General features: G+C 50.6%; 2 protein-coding genes across 5 annotated transcripts in view; one reads left to right on the top strand and one right to left on the bottom strand.

The window, feature by feature from the left end:
• The first annotated feature begins 5 nt into the window (after nt 1–5).
• On the top strand, nt 6–1,382 carry MIS12 (MIS12, kinetochore complex component). Its single transcript, XM_008640382.2, has one exon. The coding sequence runs from the start codon at nt 6–8 to the stop codon at nt 636–638; it is 633 nt and encodes a 210-aa protein (XP_008638604.1). The 3' UTR covers nt 639–1,382.
• Nucleotides 1,383–7,017: 5,635 nt separating this feature from the next.
• The window catches only part of CAMKK1 (calcium/calmodulin dependent protein kinase kinase 1), an 87,386-nt gene continuing 79,945 nt past the window's right edge, over nt 7,018–14,458 (bottom strand). For all 4 annotated transcript variants that reach the window (XM_017743036.1, XM_017743035.1, XM_008640455.2 and 1 more), the window contains one exon: nt 7,018–11,772. In XM_017743036.1, coding sequence (XP_017598525.1) covers nt 11,700–11,772 — 73 coding nt within the window. In that variant the 3' untranslated portion in view covers nt 7,018–11,699. The remainder of the gene's footprint in view (nt 11,773–14,458) is intronic.

The following is a 14,458-nucleotide window of genomic DNA, read 5'->3' on the forward strand; positions in this document are numbered from 1 at the left end:
CCGCCATGTCGGTGGATCCCATGACCTACGAGACGCAGTTCTTCGGCTTCACGCCCCAGACGTGCATGCTGCGCGTCTACATCGCCTTCCAGGACTACCTCTTCGAAATGATGCTGGTGGTGGAGGGCGTGATGCTGAAGAAGCTGGACGGCATTCCCGGCTGCAAAGTCAGCCCTTCCCAGATCCGGAAATGCACTGAGAAATTCCTGCTCTTCATGAAGGAGCACTTCGATAAACTCTTCGCTAAAATGGAAGAAGTGCTGCTGCAGCTGGTGCTAAACATCCCTAAGAACGTGCTGCTGCCCGAGGACAGGGTGCAGGAGCAGTATCCCTACAGCAAGGAGGAATTCCAGGCGCTGCAGGATGAGCTGCAGCAGCTGCAGCAGCAGTGCCGGGCAGAGGCGGCCGCGGAGCAGGCGCTGCGAGCAGAGCTGGAGGAGCAGAAGGCTGTCAAGGCCGAGCTGGAGAAGATTTTGCAGTGTTTTGATGGGCTTGAGAACATCTGCAGGGAGCACGGGGCCGGCAACTTCAAGGAAAGCTTTGCCCTCCTGACACAGAGCTCTAAGAAACTGCAGGATGTGCTGAAGGAGGTTGAGGAGAAGAGCAAAAAAATGAAGCGGCATGATCAGTTAATGTAATGGAAATTCTGACAAGGCAACAGAGCTCATAGGGAGCTTGCTTAAAATTACAGAGGCTTATCTTTCCCTTACTACGCTCATCCTGCCTGGATCTGGACTAAGGACTGTTGAACTGTGCCAGTTTGCACCTCCCTAGGGCAGGAAGGGGAGAAAAGGCTGTAAAATGTAACTCAGATTGTTAACTTCCTAAGTTTTGGGTTGGATAACCGGGCTTTGAAAGTACCTTCCTGGCTACTGAATGTTACCTTTGAACACAATGTAGCACTTGCCCCTTTTAGGGGTTATTAAAACGAAGCCTCATTAAGAGTTTGCTTGTGTTTCTCAGCACAGCGCTGCTGCTCCACAGAGCAGAAGCCACTGGAGGAAATGAATAATTCCATCACTTTGCCTTACTTCACCTTATGTTGCTTTTTATATATTTGTTTGGGGTTTTTTTGTTGCCCAGCGTCCTTTTCCTACTAAATAGCAAAGTTCCTTTTATTAATGTTTAATCAGATTTTCCTGTAAAAATGTTATGAAGACTGATAAGCTCTTGTGTCTTAATTAAACTTATTCTATCTGTACTTAATTTAAAACCCCTGAGTCTGTGCATCTTTCCACTGCAGTTTTTTATCTCCTGTTTAGTCCTATCATTAAATGTCAATATTAATTTCTACTTTACTAGCATAGAAGCTTAGAAATCATTAACCCTGTGAATCATTTAGAGGTGGCTGTAATAAAAAAAGTGTACTGAAAAGAGAAAACACAGTTTGGAATTCTTTCTTCCCTGAATTGAGACGAGTAAGATGTGAACAGTGTCAGCAGAGGGCACCAGCAGCCCGGCCCTGGGCTCGGCTCCACAGGAGGTTGGTCTATTTTCCAACTCGGTGTAACTTTCCTGGACACCAAGAATTACCGTGTTTCCTCAGATGAATCAGTTGTTTTATCCTTAATAAATAGGAGACACTTTTCCTGGGTGTTCTGTGCCAGGAGAGATCACACACAGACTTGCAGAAAGCTGGACCCTACTGAGTTATACACCCCAACGCTGTATTTTCCTTTAAAAAGGAATTATTCCCATTTTCACACTCCTCTCCCAGCCAGAGAGAGACAATTTCAGCACCAGGCCAGGGTTCTCCCCAGTGCCTCCTTCCCAGCTGGAGTGGGGAATGCTGGTCGTGAAGGTTGCCCTGGGCTGAGCCTGACCCACTCTGACCCCTGGCTCACATTTTGATGTGCTGCTGTGTCACCAGCCAGGGAAACGTGTCCACAACTAAATCTGAGACTGACCATCCCACCCTCCTGGTGTGGATTTAACCCACGCCAGCCTCGGGCCCTCCTGTGATTGCCTCTTCCCACCTGCTCCCAGAAATGCCATCCTGCCACATATGCTCCTGGCACTCCAGTCACCATAATGAAATATTTTACTATAAACTGTATCCTGATGCTCCAGAAAGCTGTGCAGGAACAGTGCCCTCGGGCAGCAAGCTGTGGCACCTCAGGGAATCATGGAATTCTTTGGCTTGGAAAAGCCCCCTGAGCATCGAGCCCAGCAGTTCCCCCAGCACTGCCATGGCCACCACTCACCGTGTCCACAGCTGCTGGATCCAGCAGTATTGGTGAGGCATTCCCAACCCCAAATCACATCCATGTGTTTTTGGGGTCTCTGGAGGCTCAGACCCCGAGTCCATCCCCACTGGCCTCTCCATCTGTCCTTGTCCCACTCTCCTCAGGCTCCCATCGCTCCCAAAGGCAGATCCAGCGTGTCCATGGCCATGGCCCAGGTCCCACTGGTGACAAGGCAGGCACAGACAGGGTAGCACCAGGCTGCTGCAGGAGCAGGGCCTTGGAAAGGAGGGGGAGAATTTCCAGATGGATGATTATAATGTTCATTTTCTCCCAATGCTTGCATGGAGCTGGAATATTCAGAGCCTCAGGCTGGGAGCAAGGTACTTCCTAATACCCAATGTAAAAACTGTAACCAGCTGTTGGTAAAACATTTCCAAGAGACTTTTGCAGGAGAAAGAGCCTTGCTGTCAAGCACTTGGTCCAATGAACACCCCAGCAGCAGAACTGAGGTGTGAGGGGGACGAAGCCACTGGTTTTCCTACTGGGATAATGCCCTCCTGGGAGCCCTGAGGATCCGTGGGACCCCTGGCAGCTGGATACTCCATCAGATGGGGAATGGCCTTGAGCCCCTCTACAGCTCCTGGGACTATCAGACTTCCAGCAAAACTCACCCCTGGGAAAAAAAGCATGTTCAGGCTGTGAGGAGGAGGATGTGCAGATGATTTGCAGGCCCTGTGCATGGAGAGGGGTCAGGTGAAGCAGGGGAGGTGCTGGCCCTGTGTCCCAGGGGTGCTGGTTTGCCCTGCAAACCCCCGGGGGTTCAGTTCCCTGTATAAGGAGAAAACAGAAGATTTAAACTAAGAAATTTTTGGCAGCATTCACAGGCAGTTGGAGCACACAGTGCAGCCCTCCTTGACTTAGACACTGAATAATGGTGTAATTAGCAGCTGTTAATAAGCCCACACCTGGCAAAATGCCGGGGGGGAGGAGGGGGTTGCCATATGCCTCCTCATTAAAAGCATTAATTACAGGCAGGAAATGCTGGTGGCAGCCACATGCTTTAATTGCTTCACCTCAAGCTGGTGGTGGGTCAGCTCCTGCCTTTGCCATCCCACAGTGGCTCAGGGTTCCCATCCCTGTCCTCATCCCACAGCAAGGCTGAAGGGACCAAGAGGGCAGGGAAAAACGATACTTTTTCATTCTAATAACAAAAAAACCTCCTCTTGTGGCAAAAAATTTTCTTCCATGGGGATTTTGGCTGGCACAAAGCGAGCAAGAGCATCCCCCATCCTGAAACAACCCCGTGGAAACTCCAAATAAAAAATAAGAGATGGAGAGAGAGAGAGCCAGGCACTGTGAGTTATTCCAGCTGGTGAGTGCAGCAGCTCTTCCCTAATGTGTTTGCACATCACACACCATAAAACGGGATGGGAGTGAACACTCCGAGTCCTCGGTGGGATTTCCGGAGAGCTGCCCTGGTGCTGCCTCCCCTGTACCCCAGGCCTGGCAATAAAATAAATGGGGCACAGAAAATGGGCATTCAGCTCCCATTAGTGGCAAAACATTGGTTTACTCAAGCAAAGAAACTCGGTCAGGGCTTGGCTGTTGATGGCTCCTGGCCGTGTTTGCTGGACCTCCCTGGAAATTGCTTTAGAAAAGAACATGGTAAATGGCTTTTTCCTACTCAAGGAGGAGAAAATGGAAAAGCTGGAAATGTCTGGCAACAAAGGAATCACTTTCACATGTGAGATTATTTTTTTCCCCCTAATTAAACCATAGGAGAGAGGGAATGAGATTAAAGAGGTTCTGCTGGAGGGAGGCCTTGGAGACAGCTGTGCTTGGTGTGGAGCAGCACAGACAACAATAAAGGGTGAAGTTTATGATTCTCCTTTGCTGGGGACTGGAAAAACGATGTCCCTCACATGCCCTACATGGCTTTGGCTGCTTCCCTGGCTGTTCATCCTGCCCTGCATCCGTCTCACCTCTGCTGCAGTTGGGTTTGGGTTGGAAGGGACCTTAAAGATCATCTATTCCCTGCGATGAGCAGAGACACCTTTTACTAGACTAGGTTGCTACAAAATCATTGTAGGAATTTTATTTCAGCTTGAAGAGGGATAAAAAAAAAATAAATAAACCGAGCAAACAACCTAAAAAAATAACATTGAGGCAAGATGGAGCCTTTGGAGGTCAATCCACTGGATGGATCCTGCCAGGTGAAACTGAACACTTGGAAGCCAATGGTCCCACAGCTATGACCCCTCTGCTTGGTGTCTTTGTAGCTCTAATTAATTCTGTCCCCTTCCCAGGCAGCCATACCTCCCAGTGCTGTGCTGCTGGGGATTCTCTTACCTCTGATTTCCCTGTAGAAAGGAAATCCTCCTGCTGCTTTGTCTGCTTATCCCTCCTGGGCTCTTAATACTCCCACTTACACAATTCAGAATATTATTCCCTCCTGTCACCTTAATTTCTAATAATTAGTATTTGGTGTAACACTACAGCAGACAGCAGCTCTTAATGAATATTATAATAAGCACTAAATTATAATTTACCGCCCTAGAAATCCATTTTGATACATAGCCCACTTAAAAGAAAATTAGGGGGAGCAGCTTTCAAGCCTGGCTGGATCCAACCCCAAAAGGAGTCCCCAGCATGATCCTAAGTGACCATGAGCTCCAGGAGCATTTACTGGCCTGGGACATGTCACTGCCCACGTGGGGGCTGGATGTGCCATCGTGGCAGTGATGTGACCTCACCGGAACACGGCATTCCCAGGGAACCAGCAATTATCTGGCCTCAGCATTTTATTCACTCCCTGACAAAATGCTGGGGTATGAATCCATCTGGAGGGGGCAACAGCATCAATCCAGGCAAAGTGCTTGTGCAGTAAGGAACCCTCGATGTCCCCATTTCCAACCTCAGCCTCTGCCGGTCCCTGTTATGGAGCTGTTTGCCTTCCTTTTGTGGTGGTGGTTGCCAGGAATTTATTTATCCATCAATTAACAGATGGGTTTGGCACTGGCAGCAACTGAGGCCCATTGTGTGTTTGGGCAGAACACAGAATCCCAGAATGGTTTGGGTGGAAGGGATTTTAAGCTCATCCAGTCCCACCCCCTGCCATGGGCAGGGACACCTTCCACTACCCAGGTTGCTCCAAGCCCCATCCAGCCTGGCCTTGGACACTTCCAGGGATCCAGGGGCAGCCACAGCTTCTCTGGGCACCCTGTGCCAGGACCTCACCAACCTCACAGGAGAGAGATCAGATCCTAAGCATTGTGTAATACAGAAGCAATGAAGGAGAATTTCTTTGGGATTTTTATGCAGAAATATGGGAAAAGTCTGGTGAAGAACCATGGGTGTCAGCATGATTTTCACTGCACATGCTGGGAGGTGCAGTGATGATGCCACAGTGCTGGGGCCAGGACACCAGCCTGGCATCAGCCCTTTGTGCTGTCAGAGCCCTGCCCGCCTCAGGGAGCACCCAAACGGCTCAGCCCGCAGGGTGCTCATGGCCAGAAAGCCTCCAAGTGAAAATGGCAGCTCAGCCCACTGCAGTGAAGTGTTCCCCAGAGCAAGTGGCACAGCAGGAAGGATTCTTTGTGCCACCAGTGTCCACCATGGCCTTCAGAGACAAAGGGAGGTGGGGTTGCCCCATCTCTGGGGAGCTCTCCTGAGTTGGCTGTCGAGGGCCAGCAAGAGGTTTCTGTTAGCAGCGCACCAGCCTCTGCAGAGCCTCAGTTCTAAAGAAATCAGCATTTCCTAAGGAGCTCTCATGGTGCTCCCCCTGCTCTGCTTTTGACTGGGATGGGGCTCCTTTCTTCCCAAGAGCTGGCACTTGCTGGCTTTGGATTCAGGATGGGAATGCTGTGGATCACACGGGGGTGCTTTGGCCACTGCTGAGCAGGGCTTGCCCTCCTCCAGGACTCTGCAGTGTCCCACAGGACAATGCACGTTTTCCACCAGGAAGGGAGGGAGGAGTGCTGAAGATGGAGGCAAAGAAGGCTTGAAACACCTGTCTCTGTCCTTGTTTGTGAGGTGACCATCCACCCTCTGGAAAGGGATGAGGGTATTTCTACACTGCCTTTTCCCATTAAGAGATTTGAAAAAACTTTTTATTGTGCCCCACAGTTCTGGCCCAATAGCCCAACCCTGCCCTCTGGCAGTGTGAGGCCATTCCCCATTGTCCTGTCACTCCAGGCCCTTGTCCAAAGTCCCTCTCCAGCTCTGTTGAAGCCCCTTTAGGCACTGGAAGGGGCTCTAAGGTCTTGCTGGAGCCTTCTCTTCTCCAGGCTGAGCAACCCCAACTCTCTCAGCCTTACAACATCACTGTCAGGGCTGAGGCAGACGCCTTCACCTTTTTTTAAATCTTTTTCTGCAATATAAAAATGAGAGGAGCTTGGTGCCCTCTGGCTGCCTCTCCTGGAGGAAGATGCCTGGAGCAGGGCAGGCTCAGCCAGTCCCATCCCATGGCACCAGCTGAGCCCAGGATTTGCAGGGGTTTCCACAGCAGTGCCAAGTGAGCTCCAACCCAGGCCAGCCCCAGCCCCTCTGTGAAGGAAATTGCACTTTTCTTTGGAAGCAAATGGAATGAAGGCAAGACACCTTCACCAGCCCCATTGCAGCAGGAGGCTGGAATAGCTGGGGATGTGTCACCTGAGCACGACAGACCCCTGAGCTTCTTCATCCAGGAAAAGCCCAGCATGGAAAGGGTGATGAAAGGAATCCCTCCAAGCCCCTCTCTGCTGCAGCTACAGCACAGAGAGGGGTGGAGCCGCAGAGAAAGCTCAAGAGCCAGCAGTCAGTGCTGCCTTAGGAACTGCACTTACACCCAGGGTCATCTCTGTGGAATTTATTGTCATTTTCTCATCAGTTCTACAGTACAAAAGCATGCAAAAAATAGCCTCTCTCTTCATGGTACATATTTACAGTGCAACAGCCACGTGCTGTCACAGTACTGAGTGCATTTACATCATGCTGGAATCATAGCAGAGCACATACAGGGGCAGAGGTTCAACATCAAGTGCAACGAGAGACTGAAATACCAACAGAACAGGCCTAGAAATCAGAAAGAGCAGCAAAATTACGGCACAGAGGATCTGTATTATACCCTCAAGAGTTGCAATTCATGTCTTCTTGAATTTACACCATTTTTTGGGAACGCTTTGATTGATGGGATGGAGGGTCTGGGCTCTGCCAGCAGCAGCTCTGAGTGTACATGGCTTTTCTTCAGGAAGGGAAGGAGCAAGGCAGCGACTGATGAGCTGCTTTCCTTCCCTCATCCCATGGAAGGCTGCATTCAGAGCAACAGGGTCATGGCATAATCCAGGTTAATTCAGCCTGGGAGGGACTTGAGCCAAGCATGGACTTGTGTAGGAGGATCTGGCCCAGAAAGGAATGCCTTGCACTGCTTTGCTCAGCAAACTCCACTGCAAATGGGCCCTGCTAAAGCAGAGAAGTTTGGCACCTAAACCAAGGTCTATTTCCACACAAACCCTCCACGCTCTCCTTTCCAGTCTCTCTGCTGCACACCAGAAGTGCTCGGGCTCTGTGGCATTCCCCAGCACAGCCCTCCTGCCTTGGGAAATTTACTGAGATCCCCAACCCTGGGGGAGCCTGGGCCTCTAAGGGGCTGGAACAAAGCCCCTGGGCCTCTAAGGGGCTGGAACAAAGCCCCTGGGCTGGTGGGACAAAGCTCCTGGGGTTTTTGGGTAAGATGGGAGGGAAAGCACTGAGCTGGGGAGAGCAAATGAGCTCCCAGCCACACACCACAAATGGAGAAATTCCCCCATGGCAGCGCTGCCGATGGCTTCAGGATGCAGAATTGTGCTGAGGGAACATGAAATTTCTCTCAGCAGCTCCTCCTTGCAAGTCTGGCAATAAATAAGGAATGAAATCCCACCCTGGAAGTCATGTTATGGAGCCACAGTTTGTTTTGCATGGAGCAGCAACACTGTCCCCCACCAGGCTCCCTCTGCTTGCAGCCCTACACAAAGTCAGCTTTCCCACCAGCAGCCCTGATGCTGAAAACCTCATCTGTTTGCAAGTGTGACATTCACAGCAGCACATTCCTGCCCAAAGGGTTAAAGACATGGACTGGGCATTCCTCAGTGCAGGACAGAAGAGACTTGACCAGGAATTTTACTTAGTAGTACCCCCCAAAACCAAAGGCCTAGTGCCATTAACTGAGCAAGACAAAGAAATCTATCTCCTGGAGACCAAAGAGATGTGCTATTCCCCCAAATGAGAAATTCCTTTCAAGGAAATCATCCTCAAGCTGGAAGAGTCTGGAAAACTTGACCAGATGCAATGGTGCTCCCTGGGACTCTGAGCCCAGCTAACACAGGCCAGAGCATCCCACTGCTCCAGAACAGCACAGGTGAGGATTTGGAGGGGAAAAACACAGGGCACACACCAAAGCATGAGTGTGCCACGGCAGCTCTGCTCGCTGCTCTGCAGAGCCCACACTGAACCCCATCCCCTCCATCACAGAGAGGAGCAGACAAATATTTACCCATCCAGCTAAAGAGAATGATTTCCCTCAAGAGCTAAAAGCGCTGCCTTGCCAGGGATGTTTATTCTCAGATAAATCCCCTCTCTTCAGTCTCTTCCTTTCTTCAGAGCAGAACCAGCATTGCTCTGAGCTGCTCTAACGTGCACATAAACAAGCAAGGATTTCCTTGCAGCTGAGTGAGAAGTAGAGCCTATTTCTGCCTTTCTCCTGCTGCCAGGGCACCTTCTTCATCTCATTTCATGCAAGTTTTCAGGCTGCTGTTTGTGACACGAGCTCAGAGCTCAGCTGCACAACTCAAGGGGTTGGTACTTGGACCTGTGGGAACAGCTCCAGAGGGATTTGTTTTAGCTGAAAGGACAAATATTTCAGAGGAGATTTTGAGATAATCATAAAAAACATCCATTCCCCTCCAAAAGTGAAGCGATGGATTTAGGTACCACTAAAGAAACATGAGATGGAGTTCATTTATGACGTTTGGTTGCATTAATTGAGGCTGAGAACAGCCTTCCTGCAGCCTTGCCCCACCAGCTCCCATCCCCTGGGCATCACTAAAATAACCCCAACTGCCTGGATTAGCAAATTATTCTTGCCACAGATTAAAAATACAATAACTAACCCCATGTTTGCACTCTTCGAGCTCTTTGAGTGCAACCCAGGTATTGCTTAGACTTCAGAAGTTCCACAGGGATCAGGATTACCAGAACTCCCTTTTCTGCCTGGGGTAGGGCAGGTTCCTGAGATGTGTCCTTGTTCCAAGGTCACTCCCTGGCCCTGTCCTGGGGACACCAGATGGAGAAAGTAGTTTTTTTCCACAAACTGGAGGACAATTTGCCCAGCTTGGCTTGCTCCTGTGCAGCAGGAGCTGGTGGCACCCCAGCACAGACCAGTTTATATCCAGAGACTGTCACATCCACAGGCAGTGGTTCCACCTGGACAATCTTTCCCATTTGCAAACCCCCCTGTGCTTTCAGAATTTTCACTCCCTACCTCTGGGTACTTAAATCTTCATTGCAAGGCAGCAGGATCCAAGCAGAAGGTGCTGTCTCTCAGGCTGGGGGAAGCATCAGGGCATGCCCCTGGTGCAGGACCAGGTTCCTCAGCAGATGCTGAGCTCACAGCTGGTGCAGACACAAACAGGCAGGATTTAGCACCTGGAGGCAGCAGTGCAGAGCTCAGGCCCACAGCAGTAACCTTTACAGGATCCAACAGCAGTGCCAGCTTTCAGCATTAAAGGCCTCCTTCATTAAAGGCAGAAGCTGCAATGTTATTTCCCATTTTGCGAATATTTACAGGTGAGAGGAGAGGAAGAGCCCAGGCTGGTGACTGCTGGGCATCCCACTGAGGTGGCTGAGGATGAGTGAGGGGAGGTGACAGGCTGGGGACAGACAAAAAGCACTGGCAGCAAAGCCCAGCTATGAAATGTTGGGAACCACCAAATTGGATTGCAGCAAACAGAACAGGAACACCAGGATATACCAGTCACTACCAACAGCCCTCGTACACGTGTCCCCCTGCACAAAAAATGAGGGAACAAAGTCCCAAGTCCTCAGGATTAACCTAAAAACAGACACTAAGATGATTATGTAGGAACCAAATTTAATCATGTCCTTTCTTTAAGTACTATAAAATAAGATTCCAATCCCACTGGCTTCCCAGGGGCATGTTCAGACACCACAAAGCTCAAGGGAAAATAATGACACATATTTTGACAGATGGATGTCACTGGTTTTTACTTTCTGAATGGAAGAGTGAAATTCCTGATTATTCACACAGTCTTTACAGTCAACAGCCACAGAAATGGCTGTATTTGCCTTTTTGCATTTGCCTTTTTAAGTGCAATCTCTTACCTGTTGTCAAACTGTTGAGATGAAGCTTCTAACCCCAAGTTTAGAAGCAATCTATGGATAAAATAGCAGCATCAGCCCATGCATAAAAATAAAATTAAAAATTAAAGCCTTTAAAAAAAAAAATCAAAAGATCAAGTTGGGAACTTGTGCTCTGTAGCTTTCCAAAATCCCTCCACGAACATTTTCCATCCTAGGAACCTCTCCCAGTTTGGGTCATTTTCAGGAAATTAAAGTTTAAAAGCATCAGGTACACAAGAAACGAGTGAAGAGAAGGAATTGAAATAAAATAAAGCCCCAAACCTGCCACTCTTTTCAGCTGGAGAACAAGGCCCATGGGTGCAGGACTGGGTGCAGCTGATGGGGGTGCATTCCCAGCTCTTTAGGAAGTGCAGCCCTGGCAGATGTCCCTGGAGCACTAAGCTGTTGTATGCAGCAACATATCCCCATGCTCCAGAGCTCTGTGACACTCCAAGGCTCATTGCACATCCAGGGAATCCTCTGCTTTACAGCACTACCCTGACTAAAGCCATAGCTGGGGGCAGGACTGAGACTGTGCAAAACTGAGGAGTAAGAGGAAAAGGGAAGAAAGAGAAAGAAAAAGGCATAGGGAGGGACAGTGTTCACTCCAGCAGCAAGATCTCATCCTCACTGATACCCATAGGCATTTTGCCATTGACTCCACACCAGGAGCAGGACTCCTGATGGACACAAGTACTTTACCTGTGCATTAAATAAAACAGTTGCCCTCTGACACAAAACCTGGCTCCAATGCCATTTTTTTCTTCCTGATGCTTGAAGTAGAGAACGCAAAAACGCAAGGACAAAGTGTCCGGGGGAAAAGGACCCTTGAGACAAACGAACCCCCATTCCTCAGCCAAGACCCCTGACAGAGCCCCGAGGTGAAGCACGAGTGGAGAGCAAGGCACACGCACGGAGGAGCCACGGACACCTTGCCCAAGGAGCCGCAGGGCTCGCTCTGCTCCTCGGCGCTGCTCTGATCCTCCTGCCTGGCTTTCTGGCTTGGTCCGTTTCAGGTGGGTTTGTCTGGTTCTGGTTTTGCTGTGCAGGCCCCGGGCTGGGTGATGAGGGCGATGTGACACCACGATGGGCACGGCGGCGGCGGCTCGTGCGCGGCCTGCCCGCGGCAGCCGGGCGGCCTCAGGACGCGGCCTCGTCCTCGCACACGTCCGGCAGCTCCGGGTCCCTGGCTGCTTCTCTGCTCCCTTGTGTTCTACAGGGGTGGCAAGGAAACAAAGAGATTGTAGGCACAGAGCAAGGCAGGGGGTGTTTCTTCCAACCCAGGGCAGCAATATCAACAGGGAATAGCAATGGACCAGCAATGAACCAGCTGGTTGTGCGGGTACCATGTAAACACCTCAGCAGTATCCCAGCACGATGCCCTGCAGTGACGTGCAGCTTGTGCCTGGACACCTGCTTGGCCTTTGTATCCAAAAACTGAGCTTTCCGCTTCCCTGAATGCCCTTCTCCATGAGGAGGCATCTGGTTCTAGGGGAAAGTCTTGCAGACCAGCAGCATGGTTTCCAAATTACCTAGTTTGTATTCACAGAGTTCTGGCTTGCTCTACTTTAATCTGATTTTTTTATAAAAATCAGAGCGATGGGTTGATCCCACAACTGCTTCTCCAGAGCCCCACTGTAAATGGCAGTAAAACGAAATGTTTCTACCAGAACCCAGTTTGTCCTACACAAAAACTGTGTGATTTCAGTTTCTGTGAGTTTGCCTGGTCCCCAAAACAGCAGTTCCCAAAACCTGAGAGCAGCAGCCCTAGAATCTCAGCCAAGGTAACTTACTTGCATTGCACATACACCACGATAATTTCAGCCTTTTCCTCCTACTCCTAACTTTTGATGTTTTCTCATGTAGAAGGCTTGAGCTGCAACACCTCGAGGAGCAACACCTCCGCCCAGCCCAGCCACCCCCAGACTGCATGTGACTGTGACTGGATGGAGAAAAGGGGACACCTGCAGGTGCCACCCACAGCAGAAACAGATTGCAGGCAGATGACTTCACCTAAAACACCCATTTCTCCACCATAAAAATATCCACACACACAAAGGAGGCGATCATCTCCAAGCAGTTGTGTCTCCCAGGTGTCCAGCCTCACGCCAGTCTGGCTGGATCACAGAATCACGGAATGGTTTGGGTTGGAAGGAGACCTTGAAGATCATCTTGTTCCATCCCCTGCCATGGGCAGGGACACCTTCCACTATCCCAGGCTGCTCTGAGCCCTGTCCAACCTGGCCTTGGACACTTCCAGGGATGGGGCAGCCTGTGCCCAGTGCATTCTGTGGAACCTGCATGGACAAGCCAGCTGGGCAGTGGAGTGTCAGTGCAGCTGCATGTGCCTGGAGCACGCAGTGTTTGGGGGGTGTGGGCTGGGGGCTCTGGGGGTATTTCCTGGCTGGGAACAACACAAACTACACACAGGTCTAACCTGATTTTTGAAGAAACCAGAAATGATCAAAAATCATGTTCCCTTCTCCCGTCACTTCAGCAAAGCCCTGCAATAAACCTGACCTTGAACCTATGGACCATTTCCCTGCAGGGGAGGCTGAGGAACAGCCCTGTCTTCAGTGCCTGTCACCCCCTCTTCAAATGATTGATCACCTCATTTAGCAGCACAGGCTCTGTTCTGTGGCAGCTCAGCACAGACCGGCTCCCTGCCTGGCACATCCTGCTGATCCTGCTCCTGTCAGGGATATTCAATGCTGTCCCACCACTCCAAGCAGCCTCTCCTCTCCAAACACCCCATGTCAGGGTGAGAGGACCCTCATGGTGGCAAACACCACCCAAAAAGCTGGGGCTGCCTGTGAAGCAGCAGAGATCCAGTACCAGAGCTCCATGTCTGCACAGGAGCCTGGCTCGTGCTGTGAGGCCTGAGGCTGGATGGGAACCTCCAGTAAATAACTCTTGGTAAGAAATAAGGCTCTATTTCCCCCACATTTTTTAAGCCACAGGGCAGCAAAGCCTGATCTGTGCAATTACCCAGGAGAGTAGGTGGCTGTCACCCACAGCAGCTGTGGGGGGTCACAGCCACTGGGCATTCACACGTGTTTCGTGTCCAGCAAGGAATGAGCCTCCCCGCACTGCCCTCCCAAACACAGGAGCACAGGACAGGGATGGTGTGGGACAACCTACACAGCACCAACACACAGCCCTGGCAAGTGCTTCATTCCTCCACTGAGTCCCCATTCAAGGCAACAATCTGCCCTCATCCAGGCTGCTGAAGTCCCTTCCTCCCTGTGGAAAATGCAGCAGCAGGAGGCGGTGGCACCAGCTGTCCCCGCCGGCGCCACGTCAGTCCCCGTCTGCCTCCGCCTGCCTTCTCCTGGCTATTTTTGGAGAATTTCTGCAGGTCTTTCCTCACTCAGAGCAGGCAACATCCTGGCTCTGGCTCATCCATTTGTCTCAGAGCAATAAACCAGGCCAGGCAGAGTCTCCAGAGTGCTGGAGCTGCTCCCAAAGGTATTTAGAGATGTGTGGTTGTTTTCCAGTCTCTCAGTCCAGATCTTCCCAGCCTGGCTGGAGGCTGTGTCCTGCCTAACCACTGGATCCTAGGGCTTCCACTGAGCTGTCTGTAAGCAGCTGATCATGGTTTTAATTAATGTTATTTTGTTATTTAACAGAATTAACTGGACCAACACTTCCTAGAAGGGTCTGTGCAAGTGGTTGGACAAGTGACCATGTTTTGATGAAATCCTGGCTGAGGTGGGGTGGGGGTGGTCACATGGAGCAACCAATTTTGGTCTGCCCAGAGCCCTCCCAGCACTGCACCAGAGGCAGAAGCACAACGGAGTGGTGGAGCATCTGGAGCAGAGATGGCTCCAGCCCTTTCTTTTGCATAAGCACTAAATATTAAACTCAAATTACAAAGCTCAGCCTTTCCCACATTCTGG

Source organism: Corvus brachyrhynchos, unplaced genomic scaffold (assembly GCF_000691975.1).
Source record: "Corvus brachyrhynchos isolate BGI_N302 unplaced genomic scaffold, ASM69197v1 scaffold99, whole genome shotgun sequence".
Lineage (NCBI taxonomy): Eukaryota > Metazoa > Chordata > Aves > Passeriformes > Corvidae > Corvus > Corvus brachyrhynchos.

Coding starts and splice junctions, on each gene's coding strand:
- MIS12 (XM_008640382.2), top strand. CDS start 6: ATGTCGGTGGATCCCATGACCTACGAGACGCAGTTCTTCGGCTTCACG.